Raw genomic sequence first — 24,325 nt, 5'->3', positions numbered from 1 at the left:
ATAGAATCATATGGAATCCATTCTAGGATGTTCATAAAGGTCTTTTTGTGAAAAAAAGTCAGGCAGTTAGCTCATCAGACTGTCATCATGTTAACACATTTACCCCCATTCACTCACTTTTCATTTGTATTACAGTAAAGTCCAAGTGAGAGAGACATTTTTGATAAGGACGTTGGCGACACCATCTGGCCATAAACAGACAGTGTAGTCATACTGCACACATTTAAATACGGTATTTGTTCACCTCTACTGGATCTCACTGCTAAATAGTTCCTCAGGTTTTGTTCTTTAAGATGTCAATTACGGTAGTTTATTTTATCATTCGTATTTTACCTAAATCTATCATGCATCTTTTAGTTTCCACACATTTAAATACGGTATTTGTTCACCTCTACTGGATCTCACTGCTAAATAGTTCCTCGGGTTTTGTTCTTTAAGATGTCAATTACGGTAGTTTATTTTATCATTCGTATTTTACCTAAATCTATCATGCATCTTTTAGTTTTGTGGTTTTCTTTAAATCCCCTACGGATTTGTAGTAAAAAAAAAAAAAAAGTAACACTATGGTTTTTGAAAGGAGGTTTTGAAAATGTTGATCCTAACCTCAAGAGGCCAAGTAAATATTTTATGAACTATTTTGTTTTCTATGATACATCTAATAGGTCTCCCAACATAATTTAGGACTGTAAGTTAAAAAAGGAAAGAAAGTTGAATTAATTAGTAATTAATTTGAATTGAAATTGAATAAAGTTTCATTTTAATTAATAACTTTTACAAGCCCTGTATATATAACTGGAGAAACGTTTTAATAAAACACAAGGGGGCGCACTTTGTACGCAGTGGCACCAAAATCTTTTTTTCTTTTTCTTTTTTGAGTAAAGGATTTTTTCGTCTCACTGCCGATCTCTTACTATGGTTCACTGGTGCACCTTACACTGTTACTAAGCTACTGAACTCTGCACAGTGTTTGTTTGGATGTTTTCTAGTCAGCGTCTGGTCTTTTGATGAAGTTTCTGCTTCAGTGACTGAAAGAATATCTGGCAATGGGTCATCCAGTCACCTTCAGTTTTAGAAATGATCCATTAAAAGAAAATTCACAAAAATGAAAATTTGCTGAAAATGTACACATCCTCAAACCATCCAAGATATGGATGAGTTTGTTTCTTCATCAGAACAGATTTGGAGAAATGCAGCATTTCATCACTTGCTCACCAATGGATGCTCTGCAGTGAATGGGTGCCGTCAGAATGAGGGTCCAAACAGCTGATAAAAACAATAACCCACACCACTCCAGTCCATCAGTTAATAATGGATTATGGAGAAAGCAATAGTTGTGGATTATTGTGATGTTTTAATCAGCTGTTTGGACTCTCATTCTGACGGCACCCATTCACTGCAGAGCATCCATTGGTGAGCAAGTGATGAAATGCTACATTTCTCCAAATCTGTTCTGATGAAGATACAAACTCATCTACATCTTGGGTGCAACAAACTTAAAGCAACGCGACATGCTGTTGCTCATGCATCACTGTCCATTCGCTAGCTATTTGGTTCCAAAGAAAAAGTTTGATTTTTAAAAAAAAAATTATTATAAGGATGATGTTGCATAATAATTTCGCGCACATCTTTGAGCAGCGCGCGCCACACCAGCAGCGATCCTCAACGATACTTCCCGATACTGTCAAAGTCGCGCGACTTGCACTTACCGCAGGCGACACAGAGTATCATCATAACCGTCCATAGTTTACGAGCACTTCGCCATCAAGAGCAAATTCTTCATCGCATTCAGTTATTCACAGCCGAGCCGAACTTCTTTTTCCCGAATTTTTGGCGTCCTTTTTTATTCCGTCCGGACATCACATTAAATCATAAATGTAATTTCCAGAGATTTGGGAGCGCATTCCCTGACAGCGCGACATGTTCAGCATGAGCAGGTACACTCCCATGACCGTCAGCGAAGACACGAAAACTACTACGACGAGGACGTCTGTTTGGATATTAAAAAGCCAAGCCTCTGTCATTGGATGGCAGCAACATGACGTCTGCGTTACCTAATCAATATTCATGAGCCAAGCTTTCACCTTTACTGTCTACACAAACCTGAAATCATTCTAGAAAAGCTAAAAGATTCATCGTTGTACCTTGCTTAGCCCTAAATTGTATCTTTTGGTACCTTAGAGGTAAATATTATTAGTAGGCTATTTTAAAAGTACATATTAGTAATCATGCCTAAAGTTTGCATAATTGCTACCTACCTAGTGACAGTTTTGTAGTGTTTTTCTTACTCAGTAATTACAGTAAGCTATTCTGCTATTGAATGTTACTGAAACATACTGATACGTGAAAGGATACTTGAAATAATGAGACTAAATTTGATGTAGTTATTTATTTATTTTTTTGTAGTTATTTGTTATTCGTACGGCAACCTGTGGTTGTTTTATAATCATTATTCATTCCGATTCCCAGCTTCAGCTACTCTCCGAAGTTACCAAGCAACTTTCTTATTACATAATTAATATTCATTAGCCAAGCCTTCGCCATAGTAGGATTCGCAACTTCAAAGATCCGCCGAGCAGCGAGATTCGGCCTCTCGATATCCCTCCGCCGCGGATGCTCGCATCCCGAATAGAGCTGTGGATGCGCTTGTTTAAACTTCAGATGACTCGGCTGGATGCTGGAGCTGTGCTTTTTCAGCAGAATGTCACAGACGATGCTGTTGTTGATTATTGTGCAGGGTACTATTTTCATGTAGGGGGCAAGGATAAAGATGTAAAGGGGCAAAGCCGGAACAAGCCGCTTTTCGAGGCGTAGGCTGCATGTATTTTAAAGAGACAGAGATGCTTTACTGTAGCTGAACGATAGCTGATCAGGTGGATCTGTTTGTTCATGCACTTTGGTGAAATAGGAAATGTAAGGAGTTCTGGGTTGATTAAGTCAATCGTAGTGAATTCTTTCAAATCACGCTGATGTTTGCTCACACTTTCTACACTGTTCCTGTTCCTGCTTCACTGTTGAGTTGAGATCTTATGGAGAACTAGATTACGGTAGCAGGTGCATCCCTTCATAGAGAGCAACATGGCATAAACAATTTAGATAAAATGCTGCACAATACTGGGGAAACATGTGATGCAAATGAATGTTATGAAATAATTACTATTTAAAATTATTTGATCAAATCCTGCCTAAAGTAATATGGTCTTTTATATGTGTACGGCCTACTACAGGGTCCCCCAGCCCTAAATGTATTTTGCGTTACTATTCTTGTTATAGAATCATATGGAATCCATTCTAGGATGTTCATAAAGGTCTTTTTGTGAAAAAAAAAAGTCAGGCAGTTAGCTCATCAGACTGTCATCATGTTAACACATTTACCCCCATTCACTCACTTTTCATTTGTATTACAGTAAAGTCCAAGTGAGAGAGACATTTTTGATAAGGACGTTGGCGACACCATCTGGCCATAAACAGACAGTGTAGTCATACTGCACACATTTAAATACGGTATTTGTTCACCTCTACTGGATCTCACTGCTAAATAGTTCCTCAGGTTTTGTTCTTTAAGATGTCAATTACGGTAGTTTATTTTATCATTCGTATTTTACCTAAATCTATCATGCATCTTTTAGTTTCGTGGTTTTCTTTAAATCCCCTACGGATTTGTAGTAAAAAAAAAAAAAAAGTAACACTATGGTTTTTGAAAGGAGGTTTTGAAAATGTTGATCCTAACCTCAAGAGGCCAAGTAAATATTTTATGAACTATTTTGTTTTCTATGATACATCTAATAGGTCTCCCAACATAATTTAGGACTGTAAGTTAAAAAAGGAAAGAAAGTTGAATTAATTAGTAATTAATTTGAATTGAAATTGAATAAAGTTTAATTTTAATTAATAACTTTTACAAGCCCTGTATATATAACTGGAGAAACGTTTTAATAAAACACAAGGGGGCGCACTTTGTACGCAGTGGCACCAAAATCTTTTTTTCTTTTTCTTTTTTGAGTAAAGGATTCTTTCGTCTCACTGCCGATCTCTTACTATGGTTCACTGGTGCACCTTACACTGTTACTAAGCTACTGAACTCTGCACAGTGTTTGTTTGGATGTTTTCTAGTCAGCGTCTGGTCTTTTGATGAAGTTTCTGCTTCAGTGACTGAAAGAATATCTGGCAATGGGTCATCCAGTCACCTTCAGTTTTAGAAATGATCCATTAAAAGAAAATTCACAAAAATGAAAATTTGCTGAAAATGTACACATCCTCAAACCATCCAAGATATGGATGAGTTTGCTTCTTCATAGGAACAGATTTGGAGAAATGCAGCATTTCATCACTTGCTCACCAATGGATGGATTTTGCTTAAAACTAAAAGAAAATCTGCCTATTTGGGTAAAACATAACTGGTTTTCCCCTTTCCTTACCCCATGAGCAGATATTCTTCTTGATTTAAACAAACATAATTTCCATCTTTTTTAAAAACAAGACTTAATATTTTGAGTCATTTTATACAATAAAATAATTTTTGCATTGATGTGAAAGTGTTGCAGTTTAATTCAGTGGTGTCAGACTGTGTTCTGTCATTTCTTGATTTGAAGCATGATTCATTTCATGTGAATGTGACTCATATTCACTCACCTTATTCAGCAGATCAGACTCATAAAACGGCCGGGTAGATTCTGTACACCCCATGTATACATTAATGGAATTTTAAATAATTGTAAATAATTTCCGTCTTGTTTTGGGGTTTGAGTGCCGTCTTAAAGGAATAGTTCACACAAAAATTCACATTTGCTGAGAATTTACTCACCCTCAGGCCAACCAAGCTGTAGATGAGTTTGTTTATTGGAACAGATTTGGAGAAATGCAGCATTTCATCACTTGCTCACCAATGGATGCTCTGCAGTGAATGGGTGCCGTCAGAATGAGGGTCCAAACAGCTGATAAAAACAATAACCCACACCACTCCAGTCCATCAGTTAATAATGGATTATGGAGAAAGCAATAGTTGTGGATTATTGTGATGTTTTAATCAGCTGTTTGGCCTCTCATTCTGACGGCACCCATTCACTGCAGAGCATCCATTGGTGAGCAAGTGATGAAATGCTGCATTTCTCCAAATCTGTTCTGATGAAGATACAAACTCATCTACATCTTGGATGGCCGGAGACATCACCCATTGTATATTATGATTATTTACACATTTTACAATAACACTAAAGTCTTTTATTTACTTATTTGGATTAAGAATTATTTTTAGAGCATTACAGTGTTGCGCTGAACATTCACAATTAATCTAGACATTCAGTGCTCAGGTACTAAAGCGTCACAGAAAACTACATTTCAGTGTAGGAGTTGTAATTTAATAGCTGAGTAAAAAGATGTTTTGGTGGCATCTCTCTCTCTTGACCACAGCCACTTTCCAAGCCCATTATGCACCTAGAATATGATTTCCATGTCAATGTGTCATTAGTCAAGCAGAGGCATTCAGAGCTGGGCAAGAGATAATTACAGAGCTCCTCAAATCAGTTTGAGGATAGAATGTCACAGAAACGCTAATGACACATGTGCACTTCGTTTGAAGACAGCTGCTTTGAGGAAGCAAATGTTGCCTACAACCTGATTGGACGCAGAACACAACTTTGCATTTGTTGCCTTGTAGCTTGAAGGATGTGCAGTGACGCAGGTAAATCGTTAGAACAAAACTATTTGATCCCTCACATGTACAGTATCTGATGGATTGCTAAGAGAGTTTCCCGTCTAAACTGCAAAGAGCTGTCAAGTCTAGAGACTCTATAGTATTAGTGGTCCTTTGTGTGATCATGGGAGTGAGCTTGTTTTCTTGATCTCTGTTAAGCCTCTCAGGACAGGTTTTTCAGGTGGAAATGCATTGGAAAATATTTAGGAGCAAATACCTATATGACATATAGCTAGTATGTCGATTAGAGCGATGAACACTCCAGTTTTTGTATTTGTATAATCTGTGTTATATTCTAGTTTAATATGTATTTTGTATGTTTTATATTACACTTATATTATGTGAGAAGAACAATGGAGTTGTTCAGTCATAATGTGAGATTACTGGCTAATTCACCGTGCGTTCTAATGAGTTTGTACTTACTGGTTTCAGATTTATGTGTAAAATTAGGTCTGTGGTTGACATTCCACAACATGAACTTACTTCAAAATAAAGTTTCCAAAAGGTTTTTTTGCAGCATTGCTTAAGAAGAAGCGTTTTGGGTTCCCCAAAGAACCTTTCAGTAAACAATTCTTTTAAAATATATATTTTAAGGTGTCCTTGTTACAGTGTGATTGTACATTTAAGTACTGAGAAATATTAATTAACTACATGTACGTACTACACAATTAGGGTTAGGGTCTGGTTTAGGGTTATTTGCTCGTAATTATGCATAATTTATCGTTATTAAGTACATGTGAGATGTGTAACAGAGACATGAAAAATAAAACATTTGAAATAGTCTAAAGAATTTTTTCTTAGTGTGAACATTTGAAATAATCTAAAGAACCTTGTGAAAATGGAAATATGTCATGGATGTTGAAGGTTCTTAATGGAACCATGGAACAGACTTAAAGGCACAGTGTTGTTTTTTAAGCAGTTTGTAGCAATTTGTTATATGAACCACATTAATCATCAAGTTGGTAGTTGTTGTAATTATTTAGCTATACTCGTATGTTATTAATAAAAACATCTCTTTTAAAATGTAAAATGTAATTTTTTTTTTTTTTACAATTTTTAAATTTTTTAAATATTAAGGATCATCGAAGGTCAGCAGCAAAGACATTGGCAAAAAAGGGATTAAATACTAGGATATTTGTGTTATTGAACATTTTTAATTATTGCAGGTTTGCGTCACATTCTGAATTTGCATTTCACTGTTTTTATTCACTTTGAGAAATAGTGAATCTGTTTTGTGAGATGAGTAAATGCGTGTTCACATTTAGTCTAGAACTACAATAACATCATGTTCACACGGCGCACACAAGCGTCTCCGGGACTTACTCCCGATTTCTCTCAACATGTGTACTGGAGAGCTGTCGGTCAATAAATGGGAAAACAAAGTAACTGGTGTTACTTATTTAAAAAAAATAACTCCGATATTTTTCTTGTAAATTAAAAGGTAATGTGTTACTTTAGTTACTTTGAAAAAGTATTCTGATTATGTAACTCGGGTTACTTGTAATGTGTTACCCCCAACACTAGCCACTAATATTTCTTCCAACAAAAACGGTTAAGATGGGATTAAACCATTTATATTCACGTTTGTTGTTTACAATGAGACACCTTAATATGTTTGTGGTTATTTCACTCATTAACAGTGTTGGGGGTAACGCATTACAAGTAACGCGAGTTATGTAATCAGATTACTTTTTTCAAGTAACTAGTAAAGTAACGCATTACTTTTTAATTTACAAGAAAATATCCGAGTTACTTTTTCAAATAAGTAACTCCAGTTATTTTTTTTCCCATTTATTGATTGAAAGCTCTCCTGTCTCCTTCTTGAGAGAAATCGGGAGTAAGATGTTACTTTAGTTCTAGAATAAATGTGAACATGCATTAATTCATCTCACTCACTCACAAGAAAAAGAAAATCTGATTTAGTTTTCCTCAAAATTAATAAAAACAGTTAAAAGCAACTCAGAATATGACTCAAAGCTGCAATAATTAAATATGTTAAGTAATACAAATTTCCTTTATGTATTTAATCCCGGTGATCCAATTCAACCATACTAATAGGCAAAAATTACACAAGATAATCTAACATTTCTTCTTTTTTTTATTGATGAAGAGTGTTGAACTTTCCTCTTCTGTGTATACTGTACAGGCGTGAATTTGCATTTCCTTCAGCCTGAGGCTTTTGGTGTGAAAGGGCTTTTACATTTGCCAAAAATAGAACTTTTTATATTAAAAGCAAACAAGCAAGCCCAGCCCAGATTTAAAAAGTAACGCAAAAGTAACGTAAAGCATTACTTTAAATAAAAAGTAACGTAATTAGTTACTTTTTTAGGAAGTAACGCAATATTGTAATGCATTGCTTTTAAAAGTGACTTTCCCCAACACTGCTCATTAATTGTGATTTTCATTCCCAAACCTTTGTAGATTCTTCACTAGCTTTGGGACGAGTTACACGAGTGGACGAGTGGAGTGGACCTACAATTTTCACAATTTAAATAATGGTTTATCCTGCACATCTGTCTAGACTGTGCTTATGCAAGACTGCTATCATAGCATAAGCCTGCGCTAATCTTAGCGGTGGAGCTAACAACTCTTAAAAGCTCTTTAGCAACAATAATTTGCGGGTTTTTCATAGTCCTTATTCTGCATGTTGTTTTGAAGGGGCAGTATGAATGCATGTGGGGTATTTCCCTTATGAAGTTCATTGCCTCATTTCAGGGTAGCAGGAAAGTTAAAGATTACTGGTAACTTGTAATGTATTCATTCTGTTTGCTTCACTGGTTAGTGTGCGTCATTTAGCTGTGATCTTTCGTATGGAGTTTTTAATCAGCTACTCACATGCAAGCCAAATGTCTCCCTCACTCTTGCGTATCATATTAAAAAAGAGTCATGTCACATTTTGGCAGAAGTTCATACAAGCACATTATCTTCTACTCCACAAGTGGACTTAAGAATAATTAGCGGTGTTTAGCATCATTAATACTAGTGTTCAGGCCAGACTGGTGAGTCAGTCACTGGCAATAGAAACAGCGTTTTAGCATGAAGGCATTTTTTTTTTGATTCTTTCATTTATGGAAAGCCACCCTGGGGTTTTAACTTCTGCCTGAATAATTCATCCTACAGCAAACTATTTGTGTGCAACTCATCATTGAATTTGATTGCAAGGCCATTTTCTTCACAAGATTTTGACATACAGTATTTACACAGAACTTGCAATGAACCATTGCCATAATGTCCTGAACATCCAACACCCGACTGGCGACAACTGCACCTCCAAGTGCATAAAAACATGGAGCAAAATATTTATAACTTTTGAATAGAAGTCAGGTTTGCGTAAACACATTTTTCTAGACCTGCAATATTTTGATTTGCGTATTCAGACTCACAAAATTCACCAAAATAATTTTTGGTGTTTGATGACAAATCTTAATGAATTTTCTGACAAGGAAACAAACAAAAAGTGAGACACTAAAGACTATCTAAGAGGCCTTTTTTTTTTTTTTGAAAGAAATTAATACTTTTATTCATCAAGGATGCATTAAATTTATTCTATAGATTTCTGTTTCAAATAAAAGCTGTTCTTTTAGACTTTCATCAGAGAATCCTGGAAAAAACACCAATGTGTCACAGTTTCCACAAAAATATGAAGCAGCATACCTGTTTTCAAAATTGATAATAATAATAAATGTTTCTTAAAGCAGCAAATCAGCATATTTAAATTATTTTTGAAGGACACTGAAAACTGGAGTAATGATGCTGAAAATTCAGCTTTGCATCACAGGAATGAATTACATTTTAAAATATATTCACAGAAAACAGTTATATTAAATTGCAATAGTATTTCACAATGTTATAGTTTTTACTGTATAAATGCAGCCTTGGTGAGCAAAAAAGACTTCTTTTAAAAAAATAATAATAATAACATTACCAACCCCAAAATTTTGTACAGTATCATTGACATAATACACCAAAATAACCCATGAATTTAAATAAATAATAAGTCTCTTCATAGACTTTTCATAAAATCATCATGAGAAGTGCTGTGACCAAAAACATGTACTCAGCTCTATAATGTGCATGTCGTGCTTGGCCCTGTAATTGCTGAGTGCAGATGTATTATTTGGCCTACATACCTATTTACTGCATTTTTCTGCTTAACATTTTTGCACTATTTCCCCAAGGTTTTCAACAAAACGTGTGCAATCCAGTTATGCACTAAAGACTAAATCCATAAAGAATTACATCTCTTTCCCACACTGAGATCGAGACTTCGAGCAAGCCAGTGCTCATCAATAATTACACAGACGCCAACAGACTTCAGAATGCATGGTGCTAGCTTTAGCATAGCGATACATCAGTCCAAACTGGAAAGCTTCAACAGACAACACAAAAAAGACAGACTAAGCATTATATCTACAAAAATCCCAGCATTAAATAGAGAACTGACAGGCTGTATTACAGATGGAGGAGTTTGACATATGTGTAAGTGAGCTTTTGAGGCATCATGCATGTCAGTCTGTATGTTTTAGGTTGAGGGTGTGTCAGGGGAAGTCCTACATTCACCTTATTCCCACAAATCCCCTCTTAAAGAATCGTGTTTCCATGACAGAATAGACATGTCTTCATAAGAAACAAGAAAGCCTATTTGTCATAATTGCACTGATCATTTTTGACCCTGATTAGTATCCATAGAGACTCCTTTCACTGTGAGGAACAACAAATGACATGGAGTTAGGACAGTGGTTAGTGAAATGCAGGATCTCAGCCATCAATGTGGGACATTATTTTTCCCACACTTTAACGTTCCTGGTCCCGTTTCCCTGTTTTTTAGAGCCTTATTTTGTATATTCAAGTAAACAAAGAATACAATATATTTTCTATTTTTTATAACCTAAATACAAATAGAATAATAATAATAAAAGTAGGGAAAAAGTAATATAATAAAAGTAAAATTTTAGTGGTTGCTTACTGTCCTAAGGATTTATTTATTTATTTATTTTTGGTCCATTGGATTGTCCACAAGAGGTGGGGGGAAAAAGGAGAAAGTTTTGAGACATTTATTTGGGCAAGCATCACTAGTAAATTAAAAGTAAATATTGCAAATAAAAAAAATATCTTTTTGTATTTTATAGTTTATATATTATAATTTTTTATATATTAAGAAAATATATATATGTTTAAATAATGCATTATAATATCAACAATAAAAAACATAATATCATTCCTCTAGAAACAAACCCCAATGTCATGTAACAGAGCGTTCCAGTCCAGACTTAAATGAATTCAGGACAGGTTTCTCAGGGCTTCTTAGTGAACATCCTCTTGTTCTCCACTGACAGATCGCTGCAGGGATGAGTTCAGATTGCTGAAGTCTCTAGACGACCACAGATGCCAAACCGCTCTTCAATCCTCACCAGCCTATCCGGTGCTGCATTCACTGGCCAACAGTTCAAATCATCTGAATGAGTCTATTTAGGTGAAGCTGAGGACAATCAGGATGGCGTCACCAATCAAAGCCCATTAACCATAATGCTCAAACAGTGCCATGTGAAGGCATAAAGAGGTATTTTATTTCCTGTATGCCTCTGAGATTATTACGTAAACCTTTTTTTAAATATGCAGTAAATACAGTACAACAGCAAATGTCAAGTCCAGTAATACAGTAAACTTCAATAAATGGAAATCTTTGTTTTCCTGATGTGAACCAACAAATTAATTTACATGTTTTACATTCAAATCATGTCATTCAAAAGTGACTTTGGTTTGCAAAGCGAAAGTAGAAACACACAGGTGTTGTTAGAGTACATCAAGGTATTTTCTAGTGCCATCAGTACTTGTTTCAATACTCTTGATTATTTCTGTTATGTTTATGTTTTCTATTCATTGTATTATTTATCTTGTTCTCCACACTGTAAAAAATGGCCGTGAATTTAATGGTAAAAGACTGTAAAAATGCTACAGTAAAAGCCTGTTAAATGGTTAACGGTAAATTCCCCTACTATATACGGTGAAAAACTGTATTGGACATTACATGTATTGGACATCAATTTTACGGTAGTATACCGTTTTTGGAAGTGAAAAAGAACGTATAATTTACAGTGAATAACCGTAAATTGACATTCCCAGAATTCCCTGCGTTACATTTAAAATGTTATGTTTTTTTGTTGAAATAACTATGTTTCTTCTTAGTTTTTTCTTATCAGTTTTGTATATTAGGGTTGTGTGTTAGACCTAATGTTGTTAAATGAATGTTTATTGCATTATTTCAGTTTCATGTGTGTTACCGTGATGGTGTTTGGTGTTTGTATGAATGATAATGTGCACCTTCTATATATGTTATTATTTAAAAGCTGCTTGTGATGGGCTTTGGTTCATCATGTGACTTTCTCATCACCTCCTGCATTTGGTGGTTATCAGTTTATTACAAAGCTACAAAACAGATTTCAGTACTTCAATAGGTTGGTATATTAACATTATATCAAATTAAATTACGGTATTTAACTGTAAATTTAAGTTAAAACCGTAAAACCTAAAACGTTGCTACCGTATTTTTTACGGTAAAATTCCGGTAACCACAGCTGCCGGTTTTTTACCGTAAATTGTACAGATATTTTTTTTTACAGTGCAGGCTACTATACCTGCCATACAAATCCATACTTTTTATGTCTGATATACAGAAGACAGACATGTGTAAATGTCAAATGAGCAAAGAGGACTTGATTGAGACATCGCACCCTTGTTCTGTCTTAAAGCTGCCCAGATGTCATTGCTCATAGGTTGCTCTTTCGTAGCTCAGGAATCTCTATTTAGCAAAGATAACACAAATACAACTGAGACAATTGTTGACATACCATAAAATTATAAAGCTATAAATGTAATGTGGATGGTAGAACTCATATCAGTTGGACTTAGAAGACTCTGACGAGAAATGCTTAGATTCATATTGAGGGTGTTTTTTGGCAAATGTAATATTTAAACACATTTTTTAAATTAGATTTATGTAAATATGCTTCATTTTGCTAAGCATGCAATTTAATTAACGCCAAAGTAATTCATTTTGATTGAACTTTTACCAAACTGTACTGTAAATGCATTTTTTTAAAATGCTAATTAAAATAATTAAAGATTATATTTTTATTAAATCATTTATATTTATTTCTTCTTCTTTTTCTTTTTTTAAGCAGGAGAAACATCTTGAAACAACCTTTACCTATTTTGACAGAAGTCATTTGAACCAAATAAAGAGCATATTAATTAACAGTGATAACATTTAAACTAAATAATGAGCCCTTGTTGTATAAGCTGATAAAAACAAAATGAGCAATACACCTTAAGATCATTTCTGTTAAAGATCAATGACATTTTAACTTCAAATATTAAGTAAACTAATATTAATATGGTGTTTCTGCAAAGCACTAAATATTGAAATGCAAATAAATATAATATGTTTATTTTATAAATGGTACTATCTGGTGTGCATATATGTGAATAAAGCAATTCCTGTAGTATACTTTGGATAAAAAGATTGAAAGTCATAAATGGTCACAAAAAATGCAGTTTGCGTGTTATGGTTTTATTACAGATAAAGAGTGAAAGACATGACAGAAAAGCAAAAAACTCTTAAGTAAATAAATTCTTCCTCACACTACACTATTTAGAAATAAATATTGCATGCAGAAAGATGAAAGAGTTTTGGTCTGATAAGTCCCTAAAAGCAATAACAGGAGCACTTGTTTCTTCTTCAGTTTCAGCTCTAAATCTGATGGAGTTCCTAGTAATTTCAGCTCTTCTGTTGCTTGAGAAAGGAAAGACGATATCTTTGAAAGACTGGGAATGAAACAAAAATCAGGGGCCCTGTGGGGGCCCAAGGTAATGCGGCTCCTAAATGGACAATAGAAGCATTTATACAGAGAATCACACAGATAGTCTTGTTCTTGTTTTACTTCTTTGTCTCCTCAATCTGTTCAACCTCGCTGGATTCGTCCACCACTTTGCCATTGATCATGGTTTGCGTTACCACCTTCACTATCTTACGGGTACGAACATCAGGCTCCTCTGCAGAGAGAAAGACAGAGAGAGAGCAATGTGAGCGATACGTCAGATTCCATCCAGACGCACAGACACCGGACTGTATAGGCTCTGTGTTGCTGTGGACGGCTCTGTTATGAGAGCTGCCTCTGTTTGGCAGTGTTTAATGTGTGGAGCTCAGGTGAGAGGACAAACGCACTCCCAGAACATTCCAGAGCCACAGACGGATATCTGATGAATGTTTACCCGACAGTTCGAGCCAGCTTCAAATATACTTAAGCATCACACTCGCTATCATACTGCTGTACTGAATATCAGTAAAGTTGTCTTTCTAATGAAAGAGGGCCATTTGTGTCCTTCATATAAAGATGTAAATGACTTGAACAATAAAAAGCTGATGCTAGTATTGCTGCTTTATTTTATTTAACGTCTTTATTAGCAAATATGCACATTTAGATTAAAACAAATACACTACCGCTCAAACGTGTTTTTTTTGGGGGGGGGAGGGGTTTAAATAATAAACACTTTTATTCCGCAAGGATGCATTAAATTGTCAATTTCAAATAAATGTTGTTCTATTAAACATTCTATTTATCAAAGAATTCTGGGGGGGAAAATATAAATTTCCACAAAAATATTAAGCAGCACAACTGTTTTCAACATTGATAATAATCAGAAATGTTTCTTCAGCGTCAAATTATCATATTAGAATGATTTCTGAAGGATCATGCGATGCTGAAGACTAAAGTAATGATGCTGAAAATTCAGCTTTGCATCAAAGGAATAAATTACATTTTAAAATATATAGAAATAGAAAACAGTTCTTTTAAACTGAAATAATATTTCACAATATTAATGTTTTTTTTACAGTATTTCTAATCAAATAAATGCAGCCTTGGTGAGCAGAAGAGGCTTTTTTCAAAAACAAGGACATGCAAAGGTTTCTCTTTTTTAGCACTCTATCTTCTGTTTTATGATGTCTTTCAGCAGAGAATTTTAAAATGTCACCCAAAAATGATTTTCTATATATATAGTAATATAGTAAGCAACTAATAAGTGTAACTTATTAGTAAGCAACTTTCTATAGTAAGCAACTAATAAGTGAAAGTTGAAATTTCATTATAAAATCTTTCTTTCTAAGAAGCATTTTGTACTTTCATGACTTTATTATATTACTTGCACAAGTATTATCCAATTAAACCGTAAATCTATCAACCCTGTTACCTTAGTTATAAACTTCTTTATTTTTTTATAATTATTTCATAATTATTATCCTTTAAACACATTATTAACCTGGCAGAATTATTTTAAACTTACCAAAATGTAGTTAAAAATCATTTTAACAAACTGGAAAAGACGTGATTTTCATGGAATGACCCAAGGCTGTGTATAGGCATGAGGCCGCATTATGCTCATGTAGTGCCAAAATTACTGTAATTTTCAGAATCAGAATCAGAATTTTAAGAAGAAAAACGGTAACACTTAACTTGAAGGGGTGTGCATAAGACTGTCATGACACCTTCATAATCATGACATGACACATGTCATGAATATGAAGGAGGTTTTATGCATGTTTATGACAACTGTCATTAAGTGTCATTCGCTCAGTTATGTCATTTTTAATGCAAATATGACATTATTTGACCTAACCTACCACTACCCTTACCCCAAACCATAGCCCATAACAAAGCCATCACAAACAATGTCATCTTTGCATTAAAAATTACATAACTGAGCGAATGACACTTAATGACAGTTGTCATAAACATGCATAAAACCTCCTTCATATTCATGACATGTGTCATGTCATGATTATGAATGTGTCATGTCAGTCTTATGCACACCCCTTCAAGTAAAGTGTAACCAGAAAAACTTTAAGAAGAAAACTCAGAGATTCTATAGTATGCTCTGTAAATATCAATAAGACCAGAGCTATTCTTGTAGCCAGATATATATTTGTTACCTGCGCCATAATAAATTCAGTTTAGAGAGAAGATAAAATTATGATACTGAAATCCAAGATAGTAAGGTGGAGTTTTTAATCCAAAATTTTTTATTAATTTATGCAATATTTACTAGAGTTATGCAAATTTTTTTGCAATGTTTGTTGAATATAACTTGTAAGATCAGTTTGTGCATATTTGTTCTAGTGTTTGCTGATTGTAGCGTGTGACATGTTCTTGTTGAGTGAGTACTCACTCTTGGGGGGTGGAGGAGTCTCTTTAACCCTGCGAAATAAAAAAAGAAACCTGATGTAAGTATCAAAACAATAATTTAATCCCAGTCACTAATATCAGTGTCACAAAAAAAAACACAACAAAGAGACTGGAAGGATATTACGGTAAAGTAAATAATGAGAATTTTCATTGTTGGTAAACTGCAAGAATCTCTTGCACTCACGTTTCCTCCCCCTCCAGCAGCCTCCTGTAGGTTGCGATCTCCATCTCCAGGTTCTGCTTGATGCGCAGGAGCTGCTCGTAGTCCGTCTTGTTGCGCTGCATGTCCAGACGCAGCTGCGACAGGTTTTCCTCCAGCTGGGCCAGAGTAGCCTGCAGTCGCTCCATCTCCAGGGTGTACTTCTGCCCCGTCTCACCCAGGTTACCCTCCAGAGCTGCCACCTGTGAGAGAGGTAAATGGGAATCTGTTAGTCGAAGCCATAGCTTAGTTAGTGCACATATTAACATACGAAGCAGTGGTGCTCAAGTGGGAGATGCACGTTTGAATTTGAAAAGATTTCTGGATCCTGTTTCCACCTCTTTAAACAATCATTTCCTGTCCTTACTCAATCATCAATAAAACTGTCAAAAGCCTGAAGATAAAACAAAAAATCTAAGTAACAAAAATATATTTAAAATTGTAAAGCTAATTCTGTTTGGTCACGTAGATTTATTTTGCATGGTTTCAAAAGGAATTGTTGCATGATGTGAAGTGTTACATGCCTACATACATGTAAATGTAGGTATGTGGGTCTGTCTGTGTGTGTTCAGTGAATAACTACCATGTAAATGAAGCTATTCCATCAGTAAATAAGTCGATCCTATTTATTTTGCATGTAATCATGTTTAAACTGCCAACCACCAGTTAATGATAAGGTGAACCGTCAGGACAATGAGGCTTTTTTGGCTACTGCTCACATGCTGATAAGGTAGAAAAGCTTTATACAAACACTTACAGACCACTATTCCTGCAAAAATGCATGCTTTAATTCATTGTAGAGGAAAGAGCAGCGTGAACATTCTTTGTGTTACCTTTTGTGTTAAACTGAGGAAAGAAAGTCATACAGGTTTGGAACAACTTGAATTTTAATTGTTAGGGGGTTAAAGGCTGCCTTTACGCAACTACTTGCACACTCAAAATAATTGTACCAGCAGAGAAACTACTACGAAACTTGGCTTATTTACACAAGCGCGACCTGTTTATAGTAACTACATCCGAGATGCTGGGAGTGATCTTGGACTGGCATGAGATTCGAAGGTCATGAAAACAAGCAAACCTGTTTCTGAGTGAGTATTCTGATGGAAAAGTTCCTCTTTGGAGATCTATTACATGTGTATTACTTTTAGTAGGGTTTCTACTGACCCCTTTTTCACAACATAATCCAACAACAAACTGTGTCTGTGCTTCTTGCCGCTCACATTTGACTTGTGAAAGTAAGTAAAGGCATGCGATTGAGCATTTATGGCCTGGGTCATTCATATAACCTCAACATAAAGGGCAGGGTTTTACTTTCCAGTGCTGAGCTGTAACTTTATCTGCTTTGGCCACGGCTCTAGGGAACAGAAATGGTCCTTAAAAGGTTGAGTATTTCTTCTTACATGTTGGTTTGTGGTTCATCAATGCACCAGTTACAAGTAAGGCTTAAAACAAAGTCTATGCAAAATGTCTTTACTACTTTTCTTTTTCACGTCAACTATTGTCATTTCAGAGCTACAGTTTAAAAAGTATCTTGCTGAGCAAGGTAGATCAAGTTAGTTAAACTAGCTTCCTCAATACCTAAATCTGGTTCAGTGGCGCAGACGTTTAATAGTAACTCTACCTCTCTTATGGACTGGGACTTGTTACCTTCAAAGTAACACAAGAATTAAAGTATTTGTACACCTTCTTTGCACTTGGAATTTGTTGGTATTTTTAAGTATGTAAATTCCATGGTTTCACTTTCCAAAACTATTACTGTGGCACCATGTCCAAAAAACACGTCATAGTATTTAAAAAATATGGTGGAGTAACATGTAAATACTATGCTTTAGTGTACAAACATATCATGTTAATAATTGGGTTGTATCAAGGTGTTTTTGTCAGTGAAATGTGATCTGGGTCTAGGAAACTCTTAATGGGAGCTGGCAGCCATAGTACTGGTTCTGACCCTGATCCTCTGGGAACACCAACCTTTTTACGGTACCAGCTCTCAGCTTCCTCCTTGTTCTTCTGGACAATGCCTTCATACTGAGACCTGAGGTCAAAGAGTATGGTCCCCAGCTCTGGCCCGTGGGCCGCATCCACTTCCACACTGACTTCCTCTTGAGCAACCCGGACCCTCAGGCTGTCTATTTCCTGCAGGGACAGTGGGAAAAGTAATAAGAGAAGAAGGTTGTATGACTAAACAAATTGTCTGGTAACTTTCTCTGGAACTAGAAAAAACTGTTAGTCTTTGACTAATTATATATCTAACATGTTTAGATAGGTTAAATGTGTGTGTATTTTGTGTTTGAACATCGGGGTGTGGACTGTGTGGTGATTAGAGACTGCGGAGTTAATGCTGGGAATTTGATACCATGTGGTGGCACAAGGTAGGTGGAAGTTACTTCATTATTAAGCTCTTCTCAATTAATATTTAACAGTGTTGATCTCATGTTGCTCACAAGGAGAGTATGCATGTGCTTCTCACAAAAACAGACAAACACGCCAGATATATTTTGAATATTCTACAACCATGACACCACACTCTTCTTTCCACATATACCCAGAGTCTATGCGTGAGAAAGTATGAGAATGGTACTGTACCTCCTGAGTATTTCTTCTTACATGTTGGTTTGTGGTTCATCAATGCACCAGTTACAAGTAAGGCTTAAAACAAAGTCTATGCAAAATGTCTTTTCTACTTTTCTTTTTCACGTCAACTATTGTCATTTCAGAGCTACAGTTTAAAAAGTATCTTGCTGAGCAAGGTAGATCAAGTTAGTTAAACTAGCTTCCTCAATACCTAAATCTGGTTCAGTGGCGCAGACGTTTAATAGTAACTCTACCTCTCTTATGGATTTTCAGATCATGTTAAGCACTATAAAACTGCCTTGAACGCAGCTCACTCTTCCTATATTTCCAAAATTATTAACAAAGCAAACGATAGGCCTAAATCACTTTTTAGCACGGTCAATAGGCTTGTTCAAGCTCCAATGCATAATGCCTTTCAACGAGAATCTGATAATCTATGCAGTTTTTTTTACGCCATTTTCAGGGTAAGCTGGACGCATTATGTGGGACATTTGGTGCAGAACTGACCACTTCTACTTGTGAGCTAGCTCTGTCTATTGAAACGCTCGATAACTTCTCCATGTCTAATCCCACCTCAATTAGTGAAATAATATTGAAATCCACTTCATCTTCCTGCCAGGCTGACCCTGCACCAACATTCCTTTTGAAACACTGCACCTCTGTCATTTCTGCTCCAATTTCACATCTTGTAAACATGTCTCTTACTTCTGCCACTGTTCCAGTTTCACTTAAAACTGCTGCTGTTACTCCTATTCTTAAAAAACTGATTACACTAATTACCGCCCAATCTCCAACCTACTGTTTGTTTCAAAAATCATGGAAAAGGTTGTTGCCGCTCAATTGCAGTCATTTCTAGCTCACAATGAACTCTTTGATATGTTTCAGTCAGGTTTTCGTTCACAACACAGTACTGAAACTGCTCTAGTAAGGGTTATAAACGACCTACTCCTTTCTGGTGATTCGGGCAATCTCTCTATACTTCTACTACTCGATCTCAGCTCAGCTTTTGATACGGTCTCTCATAAACTATTACTCATGCGCCTCTCAGAGATTGGCATCTCAGGAATGGCGTTATCCTGGTTTTCCTCATATCTGACGGACAGACAATATTACATCACCATACATAACTATAAATCTCCCTCTGTCCCTCTTAAATAGGGTGTGCCACAGGGCTCAGTCCTAGTGCCATTATTATTTATTGTTTATATTATGCCCCTCGGACAAATTATTCACCGCCACGGTCTACAGTACCACTGCTATGCCAATGATATTTAGATATACACTTCCTGCCGACCTGACTCTCTCCACCAGACTGCATCTCTATTGTCATGTGTCAATGAGTTAAAGACCTGGCTTAGTTCCAACTTTCTCAGTTTGAATTTGACTAAAACAGATATCTTACTTGTCGGGCGCCCAACTGTAACAAAAAACATAACAAATGCCCCTAGATTTGACCTCGAAGCCACATCAATTATCCCATCTGCCACAGTTAAAAACGTAGGTATCATTCTCGACTCTTCTCTAAATCTAGATGCTTATATTAGTAAGCTCTCCAAAGTTGAATTTTTTCAACTTCGCCGTATTGCCAAACTCCGTTCCTTCATCAGTCCAAAATATGCTGAATTACTAGTAAATGCTTTAATCACATCTCGCCTTGATTACTGCAGCGCTCTTTTTTGCGGATTACCAGTATGCTCCATCTCTCGACTGCAATATATTCAAAATTCTGCAGCGAGAATGCTAACTTACACTAAACAGTCTGCACATATCACTCCTATTCTATTCAACCTCCACTGGCTACCTGTGTCCTCTCGTATCATTTATAAAATTCTTCTGCTTACCTTTAAGTCACTCCATGTTCTTGCACCTACCTATCTCTCTGACCTGCTTTCTCCATATATTCCCTCTCGTCCACTTCGATCATCTGGAGTTGAACTTCTTTGTGTTCTGAGATTTCGCCTATTATCTATGGGAGGTAGATCTTTCTCTGCTATGGCTCCCAAACTTTGAAACACATTGCCCCTGGCTCTCCGGACAATAACCACACTCCACAAATTTATTCTCAAAACCTATATGTTCCACCAATATTACCTGTTATAATGTGTTTTTTTTTATACTGTATTATTACTGTGGTATGCAACTGCAACCACATGTTCTGGACCTGGAAAATGTCTTGTCCATGTATGTAGGAATGTATTTGCTTCTGTCATTGTGCAGTGTCCTTGAGCTTGGGAAAGGCGCTATATAAATTAAATGTATTATTATTATTATTATTATTATTATAAATTATCATAGTGGGAGTGTAATTAAATATTCAAGATGGCATTATGCATGGACCAGGAGTGTTCAGTCCTGCTCCTGGAAGACCAACTTCATACAGAGTTTGTCGCCAACCCTAATTAAACACACCTGGACCAGCTAATCAAGGATTTTAGGATCGCTCAAAACATTCAAGCATGTGTGTTGAAGCAGGTAGAAGCAAAACTCTGGTGTTTAAACCTAGTACTGGGTATCCCTGAGAGTTTCGACCTATAGACAACCCCTTTTATTCAGATTTAGGTACTTTCCTTCTTTGTTAAAAGGTAACTGTTCAGTCTAATGGTAGGTAATTATTTAACTAGTGTGTCTGGTATGGCTAATGATCACAGACATTGCTGAGCAGACTTTCAGACTTTGTGTATACCTACTGTACACACCAAGAGGCATGCTAACAATCTTTGTTTCATTAAGTTCAAAAGACCTCCAGGGCATTGTCCACATACTTCCTGTTCCAGAGCATGGGCTTGGGCCATCATGGAATCAATATCATGCCCTTTCGGCACACGGTCCAGCATCAGTTGTTTGATCCTCAGCTCCAGGTCAGCATTGGACTTCTCCAGTGAGCGGACCTTGTCTAGGTAGCTGGCGAGTCGGCTGTTGAGGCTTTGCATGGCCTCTTTCTCATTGGTGCTGTTGCCATGAAGGCCGTTGAAGGACAGGTTGCTCAGGCCGTTCAGATCTGACATGCTCATGGAGGCAGAGCGAGACAGGGGCTTGGAGGCAACGAATGAGACGGCGGCTTTGGATCGGGCACGTCCACTGTCCCTCAGAGACATGCTGGAGAATGAGGGCTGCCGGCCCATAGAGAAACTCCGTACTGACAGACTGGACGACATGACCTCTGTGGACAGAAGGAGATGTATTTCAGTATGTACTCAATATTTTTGATGAATGACTATAACCAAAAGTTAAATAATAGCCTTGTTTTTAAAATAGCATCAGAGATTGTAGCCTACATTTAAGAAATTGATTGTGGAACAGTGTTAAATTTAAATATATACTTTGAGTATATCCAAATTAGGGTTGGGCGATGTCTACCAAATTGGCATTGGACGATGTCTACAGTGAAACATTGTGATGGATGATGACATCGTCTATCGGCCAAACCCTAATCCAAATGTGCACAAAATATGCACCACTAATGTAATGGGCTTTTAGAATAAGAATAAAAATAAACTCCACATTTTGAGAAACCTTTGCAGAAAAATACTAATAACAATGTGCAAAGAAAATCATATTTGTTGCAGAAGAACATCACACATCTCCACCTAACCTCAAGACATCCAGCTTAAAATGCTCTCTATGCAAAATGACTTTTTAAAAGAAGCTTTTCAAGCCAAAAATTGTTCCATTGCTCCCCCATGCTGGATTTTACAGCTAGAAGTAAATGTCCAAACTCTGTAAAAAATGACTTCTCAACTCTGGGCTGCTTAAGAGAGTTGGTTCACACCTTCCTAATCCATTTATCTCCTGCCATAAAGTGATAACCGTCTGACAGCCTGCCACTGTTAAAGAGCTCTGGGCTGAAGGAGCTCTTTATGCTGATCTGTGACCAGAATCCCAACTCTGACTTGTGAATCTCACAAAGAAATGTCCGGTTATATTTCATCAAATCAAGGTTATTTTTAGGATCGTTAATATTGTGCATATATATAAAATGTAAGAAAAATGTAAGATATTTTGCATTGAGACATTATTTTCATGACAATTAACCACATTTAAGCCCCTAAATGGTTATTACACACACACAAATATATCTCAGTTGCAGAAACTGTACCATTGCTCAGGAAACAAGTCTTAGCTAGTCCATGCAATGGACAGTTGTTTTGAATGACTTCATTTAAAATGCCTGTACAATCTTTCAACGTTTAATGTTTTCTGCTCAATTACGTATTAAGAGCATCAAACAATGCACAAAACGTCACTGAATGATAAAGATAACATGATATGTAAATGGACACTGCATTGTTGCTTTGTGTTGGCAGATCAAACCATTAAACTTCTTCTGATGTGAGGCTTGTTGTCTTGGAGACCATGATTCTTGTGTTGTCTAATACAATTGGAGGTACTCCAAACAAGACAATACGATTCGTTTGTGGACGTGCAACATCTATAAAACCTATTTTTGGTCATTAAAAAAACACGTGAATAAAATTAAAAGGAAACTTCTTCTCAAACCACCCAAGAATTTGGAATTATAGAGTTCCTTCGATATGATCCCTACACTTCAAATCTATGTAACTGAATATAAATGTACCAAATGTAATGTGAATCACAACATTTATAATTTCATTAGATTTTACCAGTTGACAAGAGGCTGGTTTATACGTGGTTAAGCTACTGCATAAGAAAAGAAGTTAAACAAGTCTCATACCTGTGGTCTTTGCAGTGGAGGACGGTTTCTGTGCTGTGCGATGTGTAGAGCGTTAACCTGCGGTCAGTACCTAACGGTGCCCTCATATAGAGATCAGGACGGGGGGTGGAGCTTATTAGTACACCTGAACACCTGTGGGAGGAGCCCACCTGACTCCCTCTCAAAGTGTAACTCAAGACACCAGAGATCATGTCATGAAATATTCAACAGGCTTCTGCTGTAACGTGAACAAAGAGAATGAAAAAAACAAAGACTGCTCTATGTGCCTGCAGGACAAGCTCTATGAGCCAGAACAGTGTTTACTATACAATCCTTATCTTCCACAGTTCTCTCAACTAGATCTGAAGGATAGCCTGTCTTTGCCGTATTTTAGTTGCAAATTGTGCTCTACTGAACAAAAATGATGGTGACCTGGCCTAATTTAAGGGGCTATGTTCACAAAGAGACAGAATATGTTTGTCAGTCATCTATTTGAGTACTTAAATGGACAGTTCACACAAAAATTTAAATTCTGTCATCATTTGTATACTCCTTTGTTATTCCAGATCTGTCTGAGTTTCTTTCTTCTGCGGAACACAAATGAAAGATTTTTTGAAGAATGATAGTAACTGAGAACTGGGTCTGTAATGCTTCAAAATGACAATAAAGCACCATAAAGTATCATAAAAGTGGTTCATAAGTCTTATGCACTATATTCTAAGCCTTCTCAAAGTTTTTTTAGTTTGTGTAAGGAAGAGACCAAAATTTGAGTTCTTACACTGAAAATCTTGGCATTTATTAATATTTTGAATTAGCTTTTATTTTAGTATTTTCAGTTTTCATGTTTTTCATAATTTTTTTTGCGTGCTTTTATCATTTTTATTCGTTTTTTATGTGTCTATTTAACTTTAATTTACTTCTATTTGAGTAATTTTAGTACTTCAGCCTGA

The 24,325-nt window shown here is 36.1% G+C and overlaps 2 protein-coding genes across 2 annotated transcripts in view; both read right to left on the bottom strand.

The window, feature by feature from the left end:
- The window catches only part of LOC107595546 (roquin-2-like), a 38,027-nt gene extending 36,076 nt beyond the window's left edge, over positions 1 to 1,951 (bottom strand). Inside the window, exon 1 of the mRNA XM_016285977.1 lies at positions 1,707 to 1,951. The gene's annotated coding sequence lies outside the window, so the exon portion shown is untranslated. The remainder of the gene's footprint in view (positions 1 to 1,706) is intronic.
- An 11,300-nt stretch (positions 1,952 to 13,251) lies between these two features.
- On the bottom strand, positions 13,252 to 23,437 carry LOC107595566 (keratin, type I cytoskeletal 18-like). Its single transcript, XM_016286001.1, has 6 exons — positions 23,397 to 23,437; positions 21,466 to 21,863; positions 18,101 to 18,265; positions 16,115 to 16,332; positions 15,914 to 15,942; positions 13,252 to 13,741 (listed from the first exon to the last, which is right to left on the bottom strand). Exons 2-6 carry the CDS (start codon positions 21,856 to 21,858, stop codon positions 13,626 to 13,628), a joined length of 921 nt encoding a protein of 306 aa, XP_016141487.1. The 5' UTR covers positions 21,859 to 21,863; positions 23,397 to 23,437; the 3' UTR covers positions 13,252 to 13,625.
- Between the last annotated feature and the right edge of the window lie 888 nt (positions 23,438 to 24,325).

This window comes from Sinocyclocheilus grahami, unplaced genomic scaffold (assembly GCF_001515645.1).
Source record: "Sinocyclocheilus grahami isolate Dianchi unplaced genomic scaffold, SAMN03320097.WGS_v1.1 scaffold204.1, whole genome shotgun sequence".
In the NCBI taxonomy this organism is placed as follows: Eukaryota; Metazoa; Chordata; class Actinopteri; order Cypriniformes; family Cyprinidae; genus Sinocyclocheilus; species Sinocyclocheilus grahami.
This window is presented reverse-complemented; position numbering and strand designations above follow the sequence as displayed.